Below are 21318 nucleotides of genomic sequence, written 5' to 3' on the forward strand. Positions count from 1 at the left end.
GGAGATATATATATCTAGTCATTTTGCTGATCTTATCATTTGTAATAGTTGTTTGTTTTCTTCTTTTGGAGGTCTTCAGTAAAAAAAAAATGCTAAGTGTAACTTTTGAAAGAAATTGTTATGTTTTTTATTTATATGTCTTAATGCATTGGTCAGAAAATTTACTTATGTAAATTTACTTATGTAAATTTAACTATGTAAAAATAATGGAAATAGTAAGCATCCTGTTTGTTTTGTTTATTTTAATTAGCAACATAATGTATTCTAAGTGATTTATCTATAATATCTTTTTAAAATTACTACTGTATATTTAATTATCCACAAAATTAGCAGAAATGAGAAGCTTTATTTATTGTGCACCTAGCTATAAGCTTTGTAGAAAAAATGTCATCAATTCAATTAATAATCCTTAATATTACATTAAAAACTCAAGCATGAATGTATTCAAAATCTTACGTCTTGACAGATGAGTCATGCACTGCTGTTATTTACACCCAACATACCTTGAATTGCAGCATGTCATTTTTGTGATATTTCACTTCCACACGAAGAGTTGAGATGGGTTCAGAAGGCAGCTTTATTCGAACGTTTGCAGTATTCAGCTTGAGGTCGGCGGTTACACCCATTGATGAATACTCAGTTGAAGTGACTAAATAAGGCGAGTCACTTTTAGGGAAGAAACACTGAGGTGCGCTGGATGTAGTCTAAAAATGCAATATATGTTTATTGACAGAAATTGTAAGCGTTGTAATATTTTACTCTTAGAAAAATAAGGTAGACATGTTTAATCACATTTGACTTACAGATTTTATTGTTTAATATAAAATGAAATTACAGTCAAAACATAAAATATCTATTATGCAACCCAAGATACTATGTACTAAAATGTTATATGAAACATTTGTATTTTGACTCTAAAGATAGACCAGTAGAGCAGTAGGATCAAATTTTTATTTTCAACTCAGAAAACAAAATGACTGTGTAGTCTTTGCAAAAATTAAGTATATTACTCATAAATTTTGATCCACGCATGTTCTAACTCTTCATATTGACTACTGCCTTTTGTGTGTAAAATGTCTCTACAACAACCCTCAAAAGGGCATGAGCTTAAAATTCTTTTCTTCTTCTTATAAAGAAACTATATTATTCTTTATTTCATGAGTGTTCCTTATATTGGTCAATTACATCTTGACCAGTATTTGAAATAGAAAGTGTGGCCAAAGATCAGAGCTAATTGGTTTACATAGGGGCTGATGATAGGATCTAAGAAAAACAATTAAAACTGTGGCTTTAAGGACTAGTTGCTTTACCACAATCCATTCTCCAAACTCTCATTAAATTTATTACACTGTTGAGAGAAGCAATATGCCCTACATTTTCAATTCTCTTTTGAAGAGGTTGTACATGACCCCTAAAACCTCCTTAAAAGAAAATGGTATAAGCGAATTAATTAGTATGCTCTTTGTCCTTACACCTTCTGGACTTGGAATGCATATGTAATGGTGGAAGCTATAATATAACCTTGAGGATGAAAAACAAATGAGAAATATGGGACACTGATGACACTGAGAGTTCAGCATATTTGGCTTGGGATTCTTATTTGTAAAAAAAATAAGTTTAAAAAAAATCCTGTTTTTTTAACAAAATCAGATTCAGCTCTCTGATACTCTCAGCTTCAAGCAATCCTTAACTGATAGGAATACTACAGAACTTATTTTAACTGCATAAAATTGAAATTCAATAGAATCATAAATATGACTGACTTTAGAAAACTGTAGTCTGCACATGTCTCTCTCATAAATAGCTATCTTTTTGCCCAGTACCACTTCTCCTTTATTATTCTATAAGCGTTCTTATTTATCTTTCTTATTGTTAGTTCATCAACATTGCTGTTTGTCATTAGGATGAAAATAATCTTGCTGCATAGTTTATAGAAACAGTATAAAAACCTACAGGCTTAGTATTCAACAGATAATTGTTTAAAAACTTGGTTTATCCAAGTTATACCAAATTAATTAAAGTTAAAATGTATCTTTGAATAGGTTTTATTTTTTAATACACAGCCCTACCCCTCTCCACACATGAACATCATTCCTGAGATTTTTAAATCTGAGGTTCCAGTGACATCAAAGCAATAGGGCTCTTCAGAATTCATGCTATCTGAAGCCAGCATTAAGTATGAATGTGAAATTAGGTGAAGACAGTATGATTCTGAGGTATAGTCAGCAAATACACTACAACTTTATTAAATAAAGTTACAGTATATAAAGTGCCTGAAAAGCAACTTACACTTCCATTTACTCTGGCGTTTACTAAGCCAGGACAGGAAAATTAAGATAAAGAGAAATTTTCTATCAGAATTCCTAATTTCAAATGCTTACCTAGGTGAATTTAGTTTATATGCTACAGAATGGAAATTATAATATGTAAAGATTACATTGAAATGCTTATGTGAAAGCCATACCATGAATCATAAATAAAATTCTCCTTACCGTTTGCCATAGACAGCCTCGTTGTCTGCAGCTCTCCTCGGTTGCAGGTTCTACATCTGGGTAACAATTAAATCTTTCATTTTCTGAGAAATGTTGAGTCCATTGAACGGTAAAGTTTTTTCCAAGGTTAAACTTGAGATTGTAAATTAGGAGACTCTTTGAAGACAAAAGAAAACATTAACGAATATTTCTGACCATTGGACAATTTAAAAGTACTTAACATAAAATGCAGCAACCACAGCAATTCTTCAAATCAAGTCTTAAATAGTTTTAATATAATACTGTTATATTAGGTCATGCCACTGAAATGGCTAGTAGCTCAAAACAGGAAAGCTATGAGAATTAGAGATACTAATGTAAAGTGTTATCTTTAAATCCAGACATAAGTTCAATTCTCAGTTATGTCATTTAGTACTCATAAGTCTTGGCGAATATTGTCTGTCTTCAATGTCCTCCCACTTTAAAAGGGGATAGTGACTCCTACCAAAAGGGGTTGCTATATAGAATGAATATGTGAAATTTAAAGCACCTAGCATAATGCCTGTGGCACACTAGGTATGAAATAAATGTTAGGCCCCTCAAGGAAGAAAAAGTTGATCACTTTTGTTGATATGGAAGCTCCTAGAGTTAGAGGAGAAAAATACTTATTTCTTTAATTTTGTTCCAAATTTTATCCATTGTTTAAAATATTTGAGGAACAAGTTAAAGGGATGATAACATGGTATTATGCAAAAAAGAAAAAATAATGAGGGGATAGTTTTATATATGTATATATACACACACACAAATATAGAGATATAAATATACATATACTAACACACAATTATTTATATTATTGAAAAATTGCAAAGTTATGTTTGGTTATTGTTTATATACCTTGGGAATAACACTGGCAAAATTTATTCCCGAGTTTCATCTGCATAGCTTAGTTTTTAATATGAGTTTATTTTAATAATTGTCGATTCAGGAATGAAAATTCATGTAAAAATTAGTCTAAGTATAACAGAACTAGGAAAGTGTATCTACTAGTGTCTTTTCAAATCTTTACATAAACATAAAAATAGACACATATAAATTAAGATTGCAAAAATCAAAATAAGTTGTATTGTGTGCTCTTTATAATCTTGGTTAGAGTCATAAAGTTCTCAATAAACCTGTATTATTTAATTTATATTAATTCCTATAGTCTTAGGAATACATAAATTATAGTATATTTACTAAATAAAAAATAATTACTAATACTTATTTTTATAAAAATTCCTAAGTGAAAAACTTTGGGCCAAAAGAATTAAGAGTTAGACCCCCCAAAAAAAAACTTTAAAAAGATTCTATATCTAAAATAATTTAGAATTTATATAAACTGATATTACTAATAATTTAGTATTATATAAATGGTGGAAAAGTAAATACCAATAGAAATCACTTCCATGTTTTAAATTATTATGTTTAACATTTAAGTACAAGAATTTATTACCCAAAGCAACATTATGATTTAAATATTATATTTTATAAATGAGGAGTCTGAGATCATGAGAGATTAATTTATTATGTTTAAATGCACAGACTACAGGGCTAGAATTCAAGCCCAATTTGTGACTTCTTTTTCCTCTTTGGTACACCTGTTCAAAGAAACAAAAATTACAAGACAAGTCTTGTACTAGAAGGGGGGGATATAAACAAAAAATTTGAAGAAAATTTACAAAGTATATTGAGGACAATGAAAATTCATGAAAGAAGGGGCAGGAAGAATAATTAAAGATATGGCTTAAATCAGTACCTTACAGTCTTAAATGACAAGCTAAAATATTTAGAATGTTGTATGCAACAGATGTAATTTAGAATTCAAAGTAAGAGAATGGTATAAGAAAATACTAGGAAGGTGTAATAAGTGCTATCGAAGATAAAATTAAATAGGAAGAAGTAGTAAGGAGCCTCCTTAATATTGATATCTAAATATAAACTGGAATGACCTAAAATGGAATACTGGCAGCAAAATAAGAAGAAAAAATATATGTGTCATGAAAAAAAATAATCACAAAACTAAGAGCCTAAATGGTTATGTAATGTTAAATATGAGAGTATATGACAACTAAAATATTTTGAAAGACTGTATTTACCTTGTTGGAAGCATTATAAGTGAAATTGCTGTGGGTTTGCACTGGTTGATTGTTTTCCATCACTGTAACTTCCGTAACGCTGTCTGTGAGCCCAAGGACTTTAATAGTCTCAAACGCTAGAAGGGTTCCATCTTGGTATGATGAATGTGTGCAGTGGATATCTAACTTGTCCTGCAAAAAGGTATATAGTATTATATATTAAATTGAAGGTCTCTGGATATACAATGCAGTTGTGAAACAGGAAGAGAACAAATCATCTATCCTTCGATTCCCACCAGCTCTCCACATCTAAGCAGAATATGTAAATATACCCATCAGTAATTCTTTTCAATTTTTTGTACACATGCCATAACATTTATTATCAAAGATTACCTAAATTACTCATGATGCAACTCATATATATCTTTTTTTCATTCCCAACCTAATGTTGAAAAATAACTTAGCTTTGGGGGGGGGGTATATAAAGAAACCCAACATCTACAGGAAACATTGCTATTAATTATTCAACTGTAACCTTGTCCATAGATTTTTCACCCTCACTTCAACTCCACGACAACTATTCCTGGGGCTGATATATTAAAACATATTCATATTAGTTGAGATTACTTTCCTAGGGCATGTTTCTTAAAACAGACATAATACTTTCAGAAGTCTAAAAATTTCTGTTCATCAGTTCATCATATAAACTCATCTATTACATTTCAATATAAAAAAATGTAAGCTAAGTTTATAATTTAATGATTTATTTAATAATTTATTTCATTTCTTTGTATTGAAATCTGGAAGTAAATGTAAATATATTTCCAAAAAATCCATAATAAAGGCATAACCCAGACGTCAAAAAAGGTATATATTTAACTATGTGTCCAAAGAGAATGCTTACATTAGAAACGGAAAACGAGTACAAAATGTAGTTGCCCTTTTCTATGGTATCTGAAATGGAAAAAAAATAAAGTTATCAGATAAAATTGTAATGTTAAATTTTCTGCTCTACTTTTACAATTATACAACACTTAAGAATTTTGGCCCTGGCCTATGTGGTTCACGGTTAGAGCGCTGGCCCACAAACAACAGCTGAGGGCTCCATTCCCTGGCTGAGGTGTATGTGGGAGGCAACCAATTGATGTGGCTCCCTCACATTCATGTTTCTCTCTTTCCACTCTCTCTCCCAATCCCTCTCTCCCTTCCACTCCTTCTAGAATCAAAATATCCTCTGGTGAAGATTAACAAAATAAAATAATTAAAAAATAGAAACTAAACTAAATATTTTGTATACACATATGTTAAAAACATACCTACAAGCCCTCTACTAAAAGAAATGGAACACAGCCTGGCCAGGCGTGGCTCAGTGGTTGAGCATCGACCTAGGATCCAGGCAATCGAGGTTCGATTCCTGGTCAGGGCACATGCCCGGGTTGCGGGCTGCAGCCAATCAATGACTCTCTAATCATTGATGTTTCTATCTCTCTCTCCCTCCTTTCCTCTCTCTGAAATCAATAGATATATTTAAAAAAGAAAAAAGAAATGGAACACAAATACTTGACAGACTTATGAGGGTAATTGGAATAGAGTAATTATAGCCAAACTGATAAATTTACTATTGTTATAATTAGATATTTGCAAGAACTGGCTATTTATTCTCTTGGTTTACTGAATTCTCAAGTTTGGGATCAGGAAATAAAATTAAAGACACTTAATAATTGAAATAAATTGTGAACCATTTACTGGTAACATTCTTACCAAATAATTTGACATTAACTAAAGTTTTAAATGTATTTTTTCTTTATTTTTACAGTAATAAAATTTTATATTTAACCGTTGCAATCATGTAAGACAGTTGAAAATTTGATGTGCTTTATACATGTATGAATTTAACTATTTAATTAAGAATAATAATCTCAGTGATCCCACTTCTAGGAATATATCTTAAGAATCCTGAAACACTAATCAGAAAGAATATATGTACCCCTATGTTCGTAGCATTGCAATTTACAATAATAGCTAAGATCTGGAAACAGCCCAAGTGCCCATCAGTAGATGAGCGGATAAAAAAAGCTGTGGGACATTTACACCATGGAATACTACGCAGCTATAAAAAAGAAGGATCTCGTACCCTTTGGAACAGTATGGGTGGACCTGGAGAATATTATGCTAAGTGAAATAAGCCAGGCAAAGACAAACATCAAATGATCTTGTTTATACTTGGAATCTAAAGAACTTAATAAACTGATGAACAGAATAGATTCAATGACATGGAAGCATAGATGAGACTGACGAATGTCAGGGAGATGGAAGAGGGTGGGTAGGCTGAGGGGGAGAGAGTAACCAAAGAATTTATATGCATATATGCACAACCCAAGGACATGGACAATGGTGGGGAGAGGGACTGGGGAGTGGGAGGGGACGGGGTATAATGGGTCATTGTGGAGAAAAAGGGACATCTGTAATATTTTAAACAAAAATAAACAAACAACAAAAAGCAAAGAATAATAATCTAATAAATTCTCTACACTTGTCAAATACTTTTATAGTGACCCAATAGACAAAACTAAATATTGTAATTAAAAATATAATTTAAATAGCAATGTTAAATTTCATAAAGTAACCTAGACCCTCAAATAGATTAAAAACAGGAATTAAAAATTAAAACTTGTGACAGTTTTGAAGTGGTTGCAACTTTATATTAATAAAGTCAAAATTTTCCATCATTAGAATAAACATTTAAAAGCATATCCTACTTGAGACTTACCTTTAGTTTCTCCATCATCCCAGAAAAAGTCTCCTTTTGCTCTGTTCTGTTCATCTAATGCAACTATAAGTCCTAGAGGGTTCTTTCGGCTGTTAAGTAAGTTTATAATCATATATGATTAAAAATAAATTTATAATAGTAAAAGTTTCTATAAATAAGTCTATTTCAAACTAATGATTTGTAGGAATTCCTCCTTCATATAAGGCCATATTAATAAAATTCATGTCTATGCTTATTAATAATTTTTCAATGATAAAATAATTTATAACCTCAGAAAATAAATGAAATTAATAAATATAATAAATACAGAATTTCTTGGAGGCTAAGACACCAGCAATTTGGAAACAGTATAATATATTTCAAGTAAAATTAGAAAAATTAAATATATCTTATGAATGCTTAATAAATCATGTATTTGTCACATATCAATTAACCCTAAATGCAATGTATCAAGGCTACATCTTATATACAAAGTAATGAAGAGTCAAGGATAGCATTTTTTAAGTGCTTAATGAGATCTCTAATAATCTTAGAAAGGAAGCTAATTCTAGTACAAGAAATGGGGCATGTGCTCACTAAAATTTTTTCTTAGTTATATATCACTTTCTGTTTTTAACCTAAAACAGTTCACCTGAGGCCTTATAGTCTAGGCAACTGCTCTATACAGAATATATTCCTTCCAGCATGCACCCACCAAAGTGTATGTTTCTCTCGGTTAAGACAGCTCTAGAGTATAAACCATTTTTCTGAGAACACAGTCATGAACAGTTACAGTATTAAAATAAATAATTCTAAAAATGCCAAAATAATGAAATTACTAGCACATTCATCCACTCATGGGAAACCAGTTCATTATGGGCCGGACACTATTATTTGTCTGGGTACTAAAGCAGTCAAAAGTCAAGTCCCTGCCTTTATGGAATTTATAGTCTATAAGAGTAAACACACCACATACAAGAAAACATAACTAATATAATTTCAGATATTCTTAATGTTATGAAGAAAATACATCAGGGTAAGGAATAGTGAGTAACTATGTGTTGGGGGTTGTAGGATATAAGGAAATATGTGAATTCAATATGACGCCTTCTGTGCCCTTGTACCCAGAATGAATGGGGCAAGATGAAGCACCAGAATTTTCAAGTTTTTTCTCTAAGTATTTCTGGAATTTATTCTTATGAACAATTTAGTTTCTATCTTGTTCTTTACCTAAACAGAACTATTCACCTCATTTATCAACTTAAAACACTGTAGCAAAAAGAAAAGCATTGTAACATTTATGTATTGAAAATCCAAATATTTTAGAACTGATACTTTTTACCAGTTTATTTTAATATTTCATATTTTTTATGAATCAGCAATTAACTAATTATGCATATTCTATAAAGAATGTCATTACAGTTTTAGCACAGGAAATAAAATTCTAATATAATTATGTTTATTTTTTAAATTAAAAATTTGTATTAATATACATAATTTTATTTTTTTATAACCATGATGGTTATATTTAAGAATTTCCTCCATACGTCAAACTTCTGATGAATAACTGAATATTAATATTTGATTCTTAAAAATATGAAATATTGAAAGAAATTATATTTCAGATTTTAGTTTTTAATTATTCATTTTACCTTGCAGTTGTAGTTATAGCAGGTTGCTGAATGGGGATAATATAACCTCCTCTAAGATGTAACCCTATTTTGTCTCCTGGAAGATACATATTAACACGTTGTTTCCTCCATGGTCTTTTTGCACCCTAATATTTGGAAGTTAAGAGGACTTTTTATTAGTAGTAAAAACTTTTAACCATTTTACAAGCATCAAAATTTACACAGAGAAATAATTTTTAATATGAGTATCATCTAAGTAAGTATTGTTTGCTAACTTTTAAAGAAAACCCTGTTTTGTGTGTGTTTGGTTTACTGAACAAAGTAGGAAAAAAATTACTTAATTTTCTCAACAACAAAAAAATCAACATAGAAAAATATATTTCTCTTCTACAATAATTAACAATAATCTTAATTAGCCTTACTTTTAATACTTTGTTTTAAAGTTAGCATGTTTCTAAAAAGGATTTTTTAAAAAAATCAGTGTTTCTATAAAAATGAAGGGTCCGCTTAGCAAATAAAAGTGACATACAAAATAATGCTTTTTTAAAGAAACATCAAAATGTCTTGTTCAATTAAATAAATAGAATGTGTGTCTGAATGCTGCTATGTTACCTTTTTGAGAGAGAAATAAAAATCTTTCCCAAATGTTAAAATGTAGTGTATAAAAACAAATGTTTATGATTAGCTCAGTACTCATTCTTCTGGCAATAAGATAAGTATATAAAATAGAAAAAGTATTAAAATGTCACCATTCCTTTCTAAAATTACTCCAGACCTTTTATTTGCACAATTTGAAAATGACCAGTATAACTTTTTATGTAAAAAAGATTTCATATTAATCATATGCAACAAAACATATACTTGCTCATGTACAACGAAATACACAAATGTTACATAATATTCAAATTTGAAATTATTCCTTTTCTATAATAATAACAGGAATACTGCAAGTATATATGGTATGTGTTTGGAGTTAAGTTTCCATGTAAAGATGTTTTACAATATAGTATTTTGAGTCTATTATTATATTAAGGTTACTTACAGTTTCATAATCATACCAAGTAGCATCAGGGATGTATGCACTCACTGTATCTGCTCCCTATAATAAAACCAGATGAAAAAAATATATATTTATATGTATATATTATAAATAATAAATATGTACCTATTCTTTTTACTTCAATACTTCGCATAAAAGAATTACATCAAATATTAAGTTAGGTATTCATAAAGAGTAAAAAAGCTTTCTTTGTATTGTTAAACTCCAATATTTTCTATAAATAATAATCAAAAATCTAAAGTTTTAGACAGTATCATAATATAAAATATGACAAAAGCAAAGACAAAATTAATTTAAGTGGCAACAAAAATAATGCATGCATGCACTTGTATAGTTACAATATACATGGTAATTGTGAATATGAACACATTCATTTCTGTATATTTCCATGGAGAAGAAAACATTTAAATAATAGGTAAAAACCAAAAAACGTACTCCCTAGTGTTTCAACATTTTCATAAAATCAGCTGGATTTTGTGTTCCCCTTTATTTACAACTTAATAAAATTTCAATATCTATGTCTATTTAAATGAGAGTTCATAATTATTACTATAAGATTTTATTTTGATTATATAAATAAAGCTTTCTTTTTCAGAAGAATACTATTATGCAATTTTCTTTTCCCCAGTTTTATTAATATTTTTATAATTTTTCAAAATTTATTCCACATTTTAGAATTCAATTTGACATTTATCAGGTTGGAACAGTCTATTGAGTAACATCTATTATGAAGATGTTTTATAATTTAGTGTAGTTTGGTTATAAAACTTGCCTTTAAGCAATACGTCTATTAATTTTAAAACCTACCTGTTTCAAGACTGGGGTAATAAGCAATGCGGGGCCCCACAAGAACTGAGTGTCTTCAACCCAGCTATTTGTATCTTCATAAAACCTAAGAACAATGACAATGTTTACAATACAATGATAAAAAATAAGTTTATCCAAATTCTTTGTTTGGTTTGCCTTTTCTGTTTTTCCTTGGGAATGATTCTTAACTTTAACTTCACCTGTTTTACATGTCATTTTGAATCTATATTTCTTACATCTTTATGATTCATAGGATGCTGGAAAGGAAGGGAGAGAGGGAGGAAAGGCGGTGGGAGGAAATAGTTTATCTGGGATTCAAAAAAATCTATCATATATGATAAGCTTACATTTTATCTGTAATAAACAACTAGTCTGTTTAATTCATTTTCTCCTGTGAGATGAGTTCATAAAGTACCAGAAGTCTTTCATATTCTACTTTCTTCCTTTAAAATTGTTTCATTATTAATTCCCATTTTGACTTGGATTTGAAAGGGTCTTTAGTTATTTCTTGAGGAAAGGTCCTTGCTTTGGTCAAGATATACAAAGATAAGCACAATTCATTGTTTTTTTGTGGGTTTTTTTTTTCACTAAATTACATTTGATCTATATTTAGATGATTTTCACTATACATGTTTTAAATAATTCTATATTTAATCTAGTTTACTGATATCATTGTCCTAATGCATTCTCTATTCAAGACACACATTTCTCTATTAATCCTATCCAAAACACCAAATTAATGATATTTACTACTGTCATTCTACAGTTCATCAAATCATTTACATGAATGTAAAAACAAGAAGCAGAAATCTACTTGACATTGTGATTTATCTCCATTAATCTCTTAATATATGTGCAAGTATAATCGGAAAGATATTAAAGTTCTTGAACATTGTACTCACTCATGAAGAAATGGCCTTGCTACTGTTTCTCCAAACTTATGGGCCTTATAAAACAGGGTGTAGAGGAAAGGTAATAAAGTATAACGAATATTCAAATAGTGCCTTGATGAATTAACCAAAAGAGAGTTTTGTCCAAAAAATGCTGGATCTTGATGCTATGGCATAAAAAGAGAAATAAGAAAGCTAAAATCTGAATAAAAATTAACATAGAAACATTTAATCTATTTTTGAAAAGCAAACTGTATATAGTTTAGCTTGTTTATAAAAAGATGAAATTACTATATCATCAAAGTATATGAACATTTCTAACTTTTATGTGTTTATCTGGATTCTTTTAAATATAATTTTTATTGTTGACAGCATTACAGATGCCCCCCTCACCTTCCCTTTTTGCCTCCCTCTGCCCAGTCCCTTCCACCCCTGCCAGGCCTTCACCACACTACTGCCTGTCTCTATGGGCTATGCATATAAGTATATAAGTTTTTTGGTTTATATTTTCCCATCTCCCACCCCCTCTGTGATATGTCAGTCTGTTCCAGACCTCCATGCTTCTGGTATTTGGATATTTTTTAATTAAACTTTATTTAAAAGTCAATTTTCTCATTTAAATAAACACAGAGAAGATAAAAATACATTTTAAGAAGGAATATTTCACTGATATTATTTGTGGTAGACTGGATTATTGGCTCAAATTTTCATGCTTCCTTGTACCCAGTCCTTTACTTTGTAACATTGTAGCCGATACCACTAAAGGTGGAATATACACTTCCCCACTGCTTGACTTCATTCTCAGATATGTGACATACTCTGACCCATGTGACACATTCAAGTTATGGCTTAAAATGTGCTTTCCTGAATACTTGCTGCCTTGTGCCTGACCACTGTCTTAGGAGAATAAGCCCAGGTAGTCTGCTGTCCCAGGGATTCAAGAAAAAGAGCTGCCTGGCCAGTTTGCAGACTTGCAACTTGAAGGAAAGCCTGTCTGCCAATTCTAAACTAGATCAACTGACTCTTAGCCAAGGTACAATGTGATCAAACCTGCTTATATCTCTTGCTATGGGTAACAGAATTAACTAAAGGGTACCAGCTACTGCCTCCCTGGATTCACCATCATGTTTTTTTACCCTGAGGCCATATTTCTTTTTGGTGGCTCCCAGCTAAACAATTAGAATGGTGAGAATACTATTCAGGCCCATTTCTTGGAGACAGGTGATTCTTCCAATACTCAACTTTGCCTTGAGGATGCCACACGGGGCTGACTGAAACTCATTCAAATAAGGAACCCTATGACTCAACATGTGACTCTTCCAATCAAACCTCTTTTCTTGCGTTCATTTCACCAGGTTCTGACCTAATCGTGATCTGAAGGCTCTCTCCACCTTCTCCTGCTCCCTTCCCTTTATCCTACACAAGTATTTCACCAATAAATCTCTAAGATGTCTAATTCTGCTTTGGTATCTGCTTTTTGGAGGACATAAATAAACACAGAGTGTAATGTAATTTATATCAGGATCTCCCATGAACACAAATTTCTTGAAAGCATAATTTAAACAGACTAGAAAGTGACTTCTCTCCAACTTATACCTTTTACTTCTGTTCTACCATGCCTCCTTCCAGGTTAAATTCTGAATTGTTGTCCCTCTTCTCAAACAGAATCAAGGCCCTCTATGTCACCAGTATATGATCAGTGAATAATTTCTTAACTACCATACAGTTAATTGACTTGATGGTTTACTCTACTTTCCCCGTTCCCTCTGAAAAAATATATCAATGGGAGCCCACAGCATGAATTCTCAGAGCTGGTAGAATAGCTCAGTATATACTGTACTTATGCTCCCACCAGTTCAAATGCATGATGTTAAAAGTGTTAGTTTTATTTTTTCCCAAAATGTCATTCCAGTCTTGTTTATTATAGAAAGATTTTGGACTCAAGCTGCTTTGCTAGTGGCTTTAATTTTTTTGTTACTTAAATGAAACAAAAACTGGAAACCCTTAATAGAACATTATTCATTTTATGAAAGAAAAGTTACCTGGAACTTGTTAGAATCCAAGAATCCAGACTCAAAAATCTTTCACTTTTATTTAAGCTATTATGATTTAACACACTTATATATGCTTTAGGTTTAAATAAAATATTTATGTAGTGATTACATTATGTTTCATAATTTCCTTAATTGACCATACTTTAAATATACAAATATGTATAGGCCTTGAGAAGAGGACTTCTAACTCTTGTTCATGAATCATGCTAGAAGCTTTCAGACAATATACTTTATAAATTTAACTACTTTGACAACAATAGGATTATGTTTTCAAAACAAGGAAAACAAGAGGCATTTACCTCATATTCATCAGCATTATGGTTTCTGGAAAATGGATAGAATGCCCCAAGTTGCATCCATCTTCTGCAGAGCTCTTCTGTTGTATTAACCACAAATCCACAGATATCTGCTCCAACCTAAACAATAAACATATCTATTATTCATAATGTAAAAATTCTCAAATTTGCCCATAACAATACATTTTTAGCCTCAATAGATTAATTTGCATTACTTAGAATCTTTTTGTTTTACTGTCTTCATATACTCTCCTTTAACCTAGCCTCTTTATTTTTCATTTTTGTTGTATACTTGCCTCTAATTGCATTATTTTACTCTCTTTCCTTGTCTTCTTTCTAATTTCTATTTTTTAATTTCTATTTTTTAATTTTTATTTACTTCATTGTCTATATATTTTCTTATCCTTTTATATGTATTTTCTCCTTTTATTTAATTACTGTTAATTCACTGTATTAAAGTGAAATGACATTATTCAAATGTGTAGCTTCTTACTCCAAAATGCCTCCCAGTATTTGTTCTTTTCTATTTGTAATATATCACTATAGGAGTAAAATAATTTAAAAAAAAAAAGTTACCTGATTATGTATCATAAAATTGCATAACTTTTTTTAAAAAAACCCTCGAGAAAAACTATTATCCTTAATTTAGTATTTACTGTTTGCAAATCTTTCTTTCTTTTTTCTAAATTGTATATGTTTCTATAACTTTATTATAAATGGTATGTTGTATACATCACAGTGTTTTTCATTTTTCCCCAAAGCTTTATTTTTGTGAAATTCAATTATGTTAAGTGGTTTCACTGGTTCTCTATTGTATAATGACTAAAAAAAAGGATTCTATAAAATTTATATATATATTTGTGAATATGTAAAAAACTTCCTCCTTTACCATTAGGTATGTATATATATAATTATTTCCTGGTATTGGAAATCTAGATTGTTCAATAAAAAAACAGTTGTAACCATTTTTATGAAAAGTAACAAAACATGACATTTCTTATCGTTCTATTTTCTTGCCAATATCTGATATTTTTAGACTTTTAATTTTTTCTATCATATATATATGAAATATATTTCACCAATTTATACCTGCACTTTTCTGTTTACTGGGGAAGTTGAGAGCTTTTTTCATACTTTTATTAAGTCCATAGGGGTTTCTCTTTCTATAGAATTGCTAATTTATGTCCTTTGCTAATTTTTCCATTATTTTTATCTCCTGCAGATTCATGATAAGTACTTTCAATTAAATATAAATCATTTATTAGATATATAAGTTGAAAATAGAATTCCCCAATAGGTGAGTAACTTTTTATTTTAAATTTTTAAAATAGTCTTTTGAACAGAAGTTTTTACTTGGAAGAGAAACACTCGAGTCAGAAGTTTTTACTTTGTTGTAGTCAAATGTATATATGTTTTTCTATCATTTGCACCTTATATGTTCTGTTTAAGAAATTATTCCCCTAACCTCATGTCATTATTACCCACTTACATTTTCTTCTATAATGTTTGAAGTTTACTTTTCACATGCAGGTCTTTAATCACCCTGGGATTAAGCTCTGTGTATGGTATAAAATGTAAACTCATTTTACCTTATTTTTTCAATGGATAATCACTGTCCATATGAATAATTGGTACTTCACATCTGATCTATAGTGATAGTGCTATCACTTAACAAATTTCCATTAATCCATATTAACCTACTTAAATATCCACAGTCAAGTATCATTGTTTCATACTACTGTATATCTCATAGGGCAAATCCTCGTGTGCTTTTCTCCTTTAAATTGTCTTCCACATGAAGTTTAGAATAATCATTCACGTTCTCCAAATTGCCTTTCTAGTTTAAAATGGAATATCACTGAATTTGAATAATAATTTAAGAAAAATGCATATTTCACAGATAGTGAACCTTCTTTTCCATGAACACGGTATATCTTTAATATAGTTACTTAAAATTTTCTCAAAAATGTCTTACATTCAGTTTTAACATTTACTTCTGGTTAATGTTTATTAATTGGTTGCTAAAATAAATAACTAATCTTAAAATACATTCTAACATTGGCTATTTTTTTCTTTTCTTTTGGGCAAAACTTGCCATAAATTGGTCTATTTTATTCAGATTTTCAGAATTATCTTTGTTCTCTGACTTGGTAATTTTTTTTCTCTAGAGACTTTACTTCCATTGCACTAATAACTTTTCTTACTCGTACTACCTACATCATTCTTTAGACTTATTCTGTTGTGGGGTTTTTCATTTTCTTAATTTATGCACTTCACTCATTAATATTTAGCCTTTTTGTTTTGAATCTAAGCATTAATGCTATATGTTTTTACTCTAAATATCAACTTAGCTCATATCTCATCATTATGATATGAAGTACAATTTTTAGCATTCAACTTTTAAGTGTTTCTCCCATTTTTCTTCAGTTTATTTTTTGACTCATGAATCACTTGATTCATGTTTTTTAATTTCTAAATTCAAGATTCTGTGTGTATTTGTGTTATCTTTTTATTGTTTGGGAGGTTTTTGGTTTTCATTTTGTTTAGTGCATATAAAAGAAAAAAATTAAAGAATCCTATAAGATTCTAATGTATTTTACATTTATTTTTTTCTGTAGTGGACCTCTTTAGTGTTTAATATGAACATTACATACTTTTTATTTTATATAAAGAGACTTATAAAATGTCTTATGTCTAGAATTCCCTAGTATACATTTTCTCTACTTTAAAAATTTTTTAAAGATCTCTGTCTTTACCTAGATAGAGAAAAAAGCTTTACTTTTATCCTAAACAAATAATCGAGTATTTTAATATATTAGCCTTTGACATTTAACTTTTTAAAATTCTTCTCTACTATTTTATCTGGTGCTTTACATTTATTATATAAGCTTTATCTATGTTTATTTATATTGATATTTATATCATGAATTATTTTGATTTCACTGAATTTTTATTTCATTTTTTTTAATGTTATAGACATCACCCATATTCCTATATTTCTCATAAATTCCATAAGAATAAAGACTGAATTTTCTGTAACTTACTTTTATTCATTGTACTCTCATTAAGAGAGTAATATCACAAAATTAAGCGCAATTCATAGCTTTTATGAGTAACATTGTGCGAAACTACTTACCATCGGCATTCCAAACAAACCAAACTCCAGCATTCCTGTGATAGACCATTCCATTTGTTCCCATGAAGCAGTATTATCTCCTAACCAATGTGCAGCATGGCTTCCAGATCCAGCAAAAGTTGACCGGGTGAGAATAAAGCTTCTCTTATTAGGGAAAACTTTTTGTACAGCTCTAAAATTAAATAAAATCCATTAATGAGATTTTAAAAAAATACTGATATTTAGAAATTCTAAAATCTTAATTTAAAATGCATTTATTACAGTTCCTAGAGCCAAGCCATAATATTTGCAACTATTTTATCAATATTTTATACCAATTTCATATTTAGCTATCAATACTTACTTAAATAAACTGATCAGAAGCACTAACAAAGTCTTTTAGAAATGATTCAGATTTTGAATGACTTCTTTAACCAAATTAAATAAATGCTCCTTTTGTATTCACTCAACATTTGTTTTTGAAATATATGATTTAAAATCATTGAAAATTTTGAATATAAAATGCACAAATCTGAACTTTAAGCCAATACACATTTTTTGTGGCACAATGAGTTTAATTATGTATTAATGTACACATTTTCAATTATCAGCAAGCAATGTTGGAATAAAATGTAGATATTTGAGAAATATTTTACTTTGTTTCTGGAAGTTCACCATTCAAAACTACTAGAATTATTCATCTTATCTCTAATCATACCTGAGTATCATTGACAATTTTTTCCATAAATGGGAAATAATCAGGAAAAGATACAAAAGTTTAATTCAGTATATAAAATTATGCAGACTACCTTATATTGTAAAAATGTAATAGTATTCTCAGGTGCTTTTTCTGTATTATTAATTTTATAATATTGAACTATAGTGTTTTTTTCTTTCTACAGTTTACTCATTTATATAATGTAATATGTAATGTTTACTGAGTTTAAAAACTGAAGTAAACAAACACTGAGAAGAGAGTGTATAAATTTTGATATCATAGTATGATTTGGAAACAGATAAACATGGGTTTGAATTAAAACTGAATTGTAATTGTTAAATTATAGAAAAATTAAAAATTTATTGAGACTAGGATCTGGGTTTTATTGACTATTTCATTATAATTCTTTATACAATGCTTGAAAAACAGTAGGCAATAAGAAGATTGTACCCTTCCTTTGTTTTGTATCATGCTCTTTTTATACACAAGCAACACACTGCATTAGAAAATTACTTTAGGAGATACTACATTGAAAACTACATTTTAATTGAAACCCCAGTTTTTTAAAAACAGTTAAAGATTTGTTCTAGAAGCACCATTCTTCCAGGCCAATAGTGAAATTTATGCTTGAAGACAATTATATTCAGAGATAGCAAACTCAATCAAAATTTTGAAGGGTAATTTAAATCTATAAATAAAAAAGAATCACAGTTAAATACATACACCATGTTTTCTTGGTAACTAAGTTCCAAATTCATGAATAATACTAAAATAACAGATGCTTTTAATATACTAATTTTTCTACCATGAAAATATTAGCTTTCTTACTCTTGCTATTAGTAAGTTATCAAACATATGCTAGCAATAAATGTGAAAGAATTTTCGGAATGAAATTCTACTTACTTCTCTGTGGCTATAGCCATGCTGTATCCATAGAGGCTGTGAACATCATACTGTTTTCCCCAGGTCTGCACAGCATCCATGCAAATTGTTTTGGAATACATGAGTTTGTCAAGAATATCTTGGAGAAAATATATGACATATGTTCTAAAAATTATTTGCTATTTTAAACTCTATAATGAGAGATTTTTGCTATTTTAATCTTTATAACCCTTAAATGATATGTTATGTAATACCATACTCAGTTAAAAAACACAATAAAAATGACAATTTAAGTTAAGTTCTAACTAGGTCTCTGTGTTCCACTCCTGTTGATTAACAATTAAATTTGCACTTTCACTAATACTCTGCTTCCTAACTTCAATAATAAATAAATCCAAAGGAAAAAATAACCATTATATATATATAGTATATCAATTATCTATAGTTCCATTTTAAAGCTTTATAGAATAATTTACTTAAATATTATCTAATTCTGTACATGTAGAACTGCCACACAATTACAAACCATTTAAATCTTTTTTTCCAGTTTTTCATTGTGCTTTAATTTGCAAGCATATATCATGTGGCAATAATTATTGTCATCTTTCTTTAGATGTCCTTGTAGCAATTTATTTTCCTAAGAGCACATCTTTTTCTTTTGTTATTTATTTTACCCACATTTAACGATTAAAAATAAGGTTTTCAGAATATGTGAGATGTAATTATTCTCATCAGATACCTTCTAATAATTGCTCAGAGTTACAGTGAAGTGCTTATGAAAAAAATTTGATCACTTAAGCTATGATTTCAAACAAATTTTGTTTCGTTTCATTATTTAATCACCGGCAAATAAAAATAAATCAATATTCTATATCAAAATTTAAAATCATTCTCCTTTCCTTAGGCATATTTTGACTGAAAGTAAAACAACCAAACATATTGATTTCAGGGTCTCAAAATTTTACCAAACTTTGTAATTTAGAAATATATATGCTAGAATTTACCCTTCAACAGTTAATGGTAAGCGGATAACCAAATGAAATTTACCAGGAGTAAAAGGTGGATAATTCCATTTGTTGTCATTGCATCCTTTTGTTGAACCTTGAACAAAGCTGGAAACTTCATTCATGTCCTAAATGGATGTAAAATGAAGAAGAGCAGATTTGAAGTAATGATAAATCATATAAATCTAAGTTATTTGCAAATTTATTTTTAATCTAAGGCAAACATACTGTTATGCTTTCAGTAGACAAATATAAGCTACCAAGCTAAAGACAAACTTGCTTATCTATACTCACTACTTGATTCTACCTTGGGTATGAACAAGTCATTATAAAGAGAAAAATAATATTCTGTTGTTCTGTTCTTTTAAGCATTAGTCAAAATGCTTCTGTTTTAGCCTCAGAACAACTCTGCCTTTCTCTGATGATCTTCCTCTTCCGATTCCCTCTCTATTTTGAGGCTGAATCAGGTATTTCAATCGTGAGAGGATGCAGGAAATGGAGTTTTCTCTCTACAGTACATCCAGCTTCTCTTTCACTATTCCTAAAGTGTCATTTATACTTCTAACTCTGTTCTAATGGACTCAAATTGTTTCCTAGGTAAGCAAAAAAAGGAAAAAAAGAAACTTTTAATTTAAATTAAATAATACAATTGAAATTAGAGCTATAATTGAAAACAAAACTCAAGAGCAGTGTATTTTTTTGTTATTTCTACCAGAAGCTAGGTATTATCATCATGATCTCACTGAATTTTTGTCAAACAACTAAGGCCTCTCCATCTCATTCTATTACTATCACAGAAATCCTGCCAATTATGCTTAACCTGGTATTCAATTTCTTGTTGTCAATGGAAAACATAATTTTCCTATCTTTATGTTACCCACAGCATGCCCGATGTATTGATGGCACAAAATAAAGACTTGTTATCTAACCAATTGTTTGAATGAATGAATGAATGCATGGATGAATGAATGAATAAATAAATAAATAAAATTAATTCATTCATTCATTAATGACACAATGAGTATTGAGCACTTTAAGAAAATAGACATATAATGGACCTAAATAGCCAAAGAAAATACAGCTATCCCTATGAAGCTTATTATCTCTCCTTCCAAAATTCTGGACTGTTCTAATATCTTTGAACAAAATCCCTGAAGTTTTCTTTGTTTTCAGCTTTATTAGCCTTTTTTTTTTTCTGAAATACAGAATTTCAGGTTCACCAAATAATTTTATTCCCAAATGCAGTTATAATTTCCATAACAAAAAACACTAAATCACTGACTATAATCCAGTATTATTCTAGACAATAAACCTAGCAGCAGGCCATCAATCCCTACAGATATAAAACTTCATCCAAGGAAACTTTTAAACATTAGTGTTTTCATTTAATAAATGCACCAAATATCTAGGATTTTGTTTGCTGCTGTTGCTTATGTTGAGAGAAAACACTTAACCTATTGCCAATTTTGACTTGTTCTATGACTTATTTTAAAATGTTTCTAAAGGGTAAGGGTTTACCCAGTT

The 21318-nt window shown here is 29.6% G+C and overlaps 1 protein-coding gene across 1 annotated transcript in view; it reads right to left on the bottom strand.

The window, feature by feature from the left end:
* Positions 1-21318, bottom strand: part of SI (sucrase-isomaltase) — a gene marked incomplete at its 5' end in the record, with an annotated part of 71408 nt that overhangs the window by 33359 nt on the left and 16731 nt on the right. Inside the window, 13 exons of the mRNA XM_081138505.1 lie at positions 504-704; positions 2493-2648; positions 4610-4780; positions 5493-5542; positions 7359-7447; positions 8990-9114; positions 10011-10067; positions 10836-10920; positions 11738-11892; positions 14079-14195; positions 17212-17383; positions 18812-18929; positions 19838-19922. Coding sequence (XP_080994631.1) covers positions 504-704; positions 2493-2648; positions 4610-4780; positions 5493-5542; positions 7359-7447; positions 8990-9114; positions 10011-10067; positions 10836-10920; positions 11738-11892; positions 14079-14195; positions 17212-17383; positions 18812-18929; positions 19838-19922 — 1581 coding nt within the window. The remainder of the gene's footprint in view (positions 1-503; positions 705-2492; positions 2649-4609; positions 4781-5492; positions 5543-7358; positions 7448-8989; positions 9115-10010; positions 10068-10835; positions 10921-11737; positions 11893-14078; positions 14196-17211; positions 17384-18811; positions 18930-19837; positions 19923-21318) is intronic.

Source organism: Miniopterus schreibersii, assembly GCF_964146895.1.
Source record: "Miniopterus schreibersii genome assembly, chromosome: 5".
In the NCBI taxonomy this organism is placed as follows: Eukaryota; Metazoa; Chordata; class Mammalia; order Chiroptera; family Miniopteridae; genus Miniopterus; species Miniopterus schreibersii.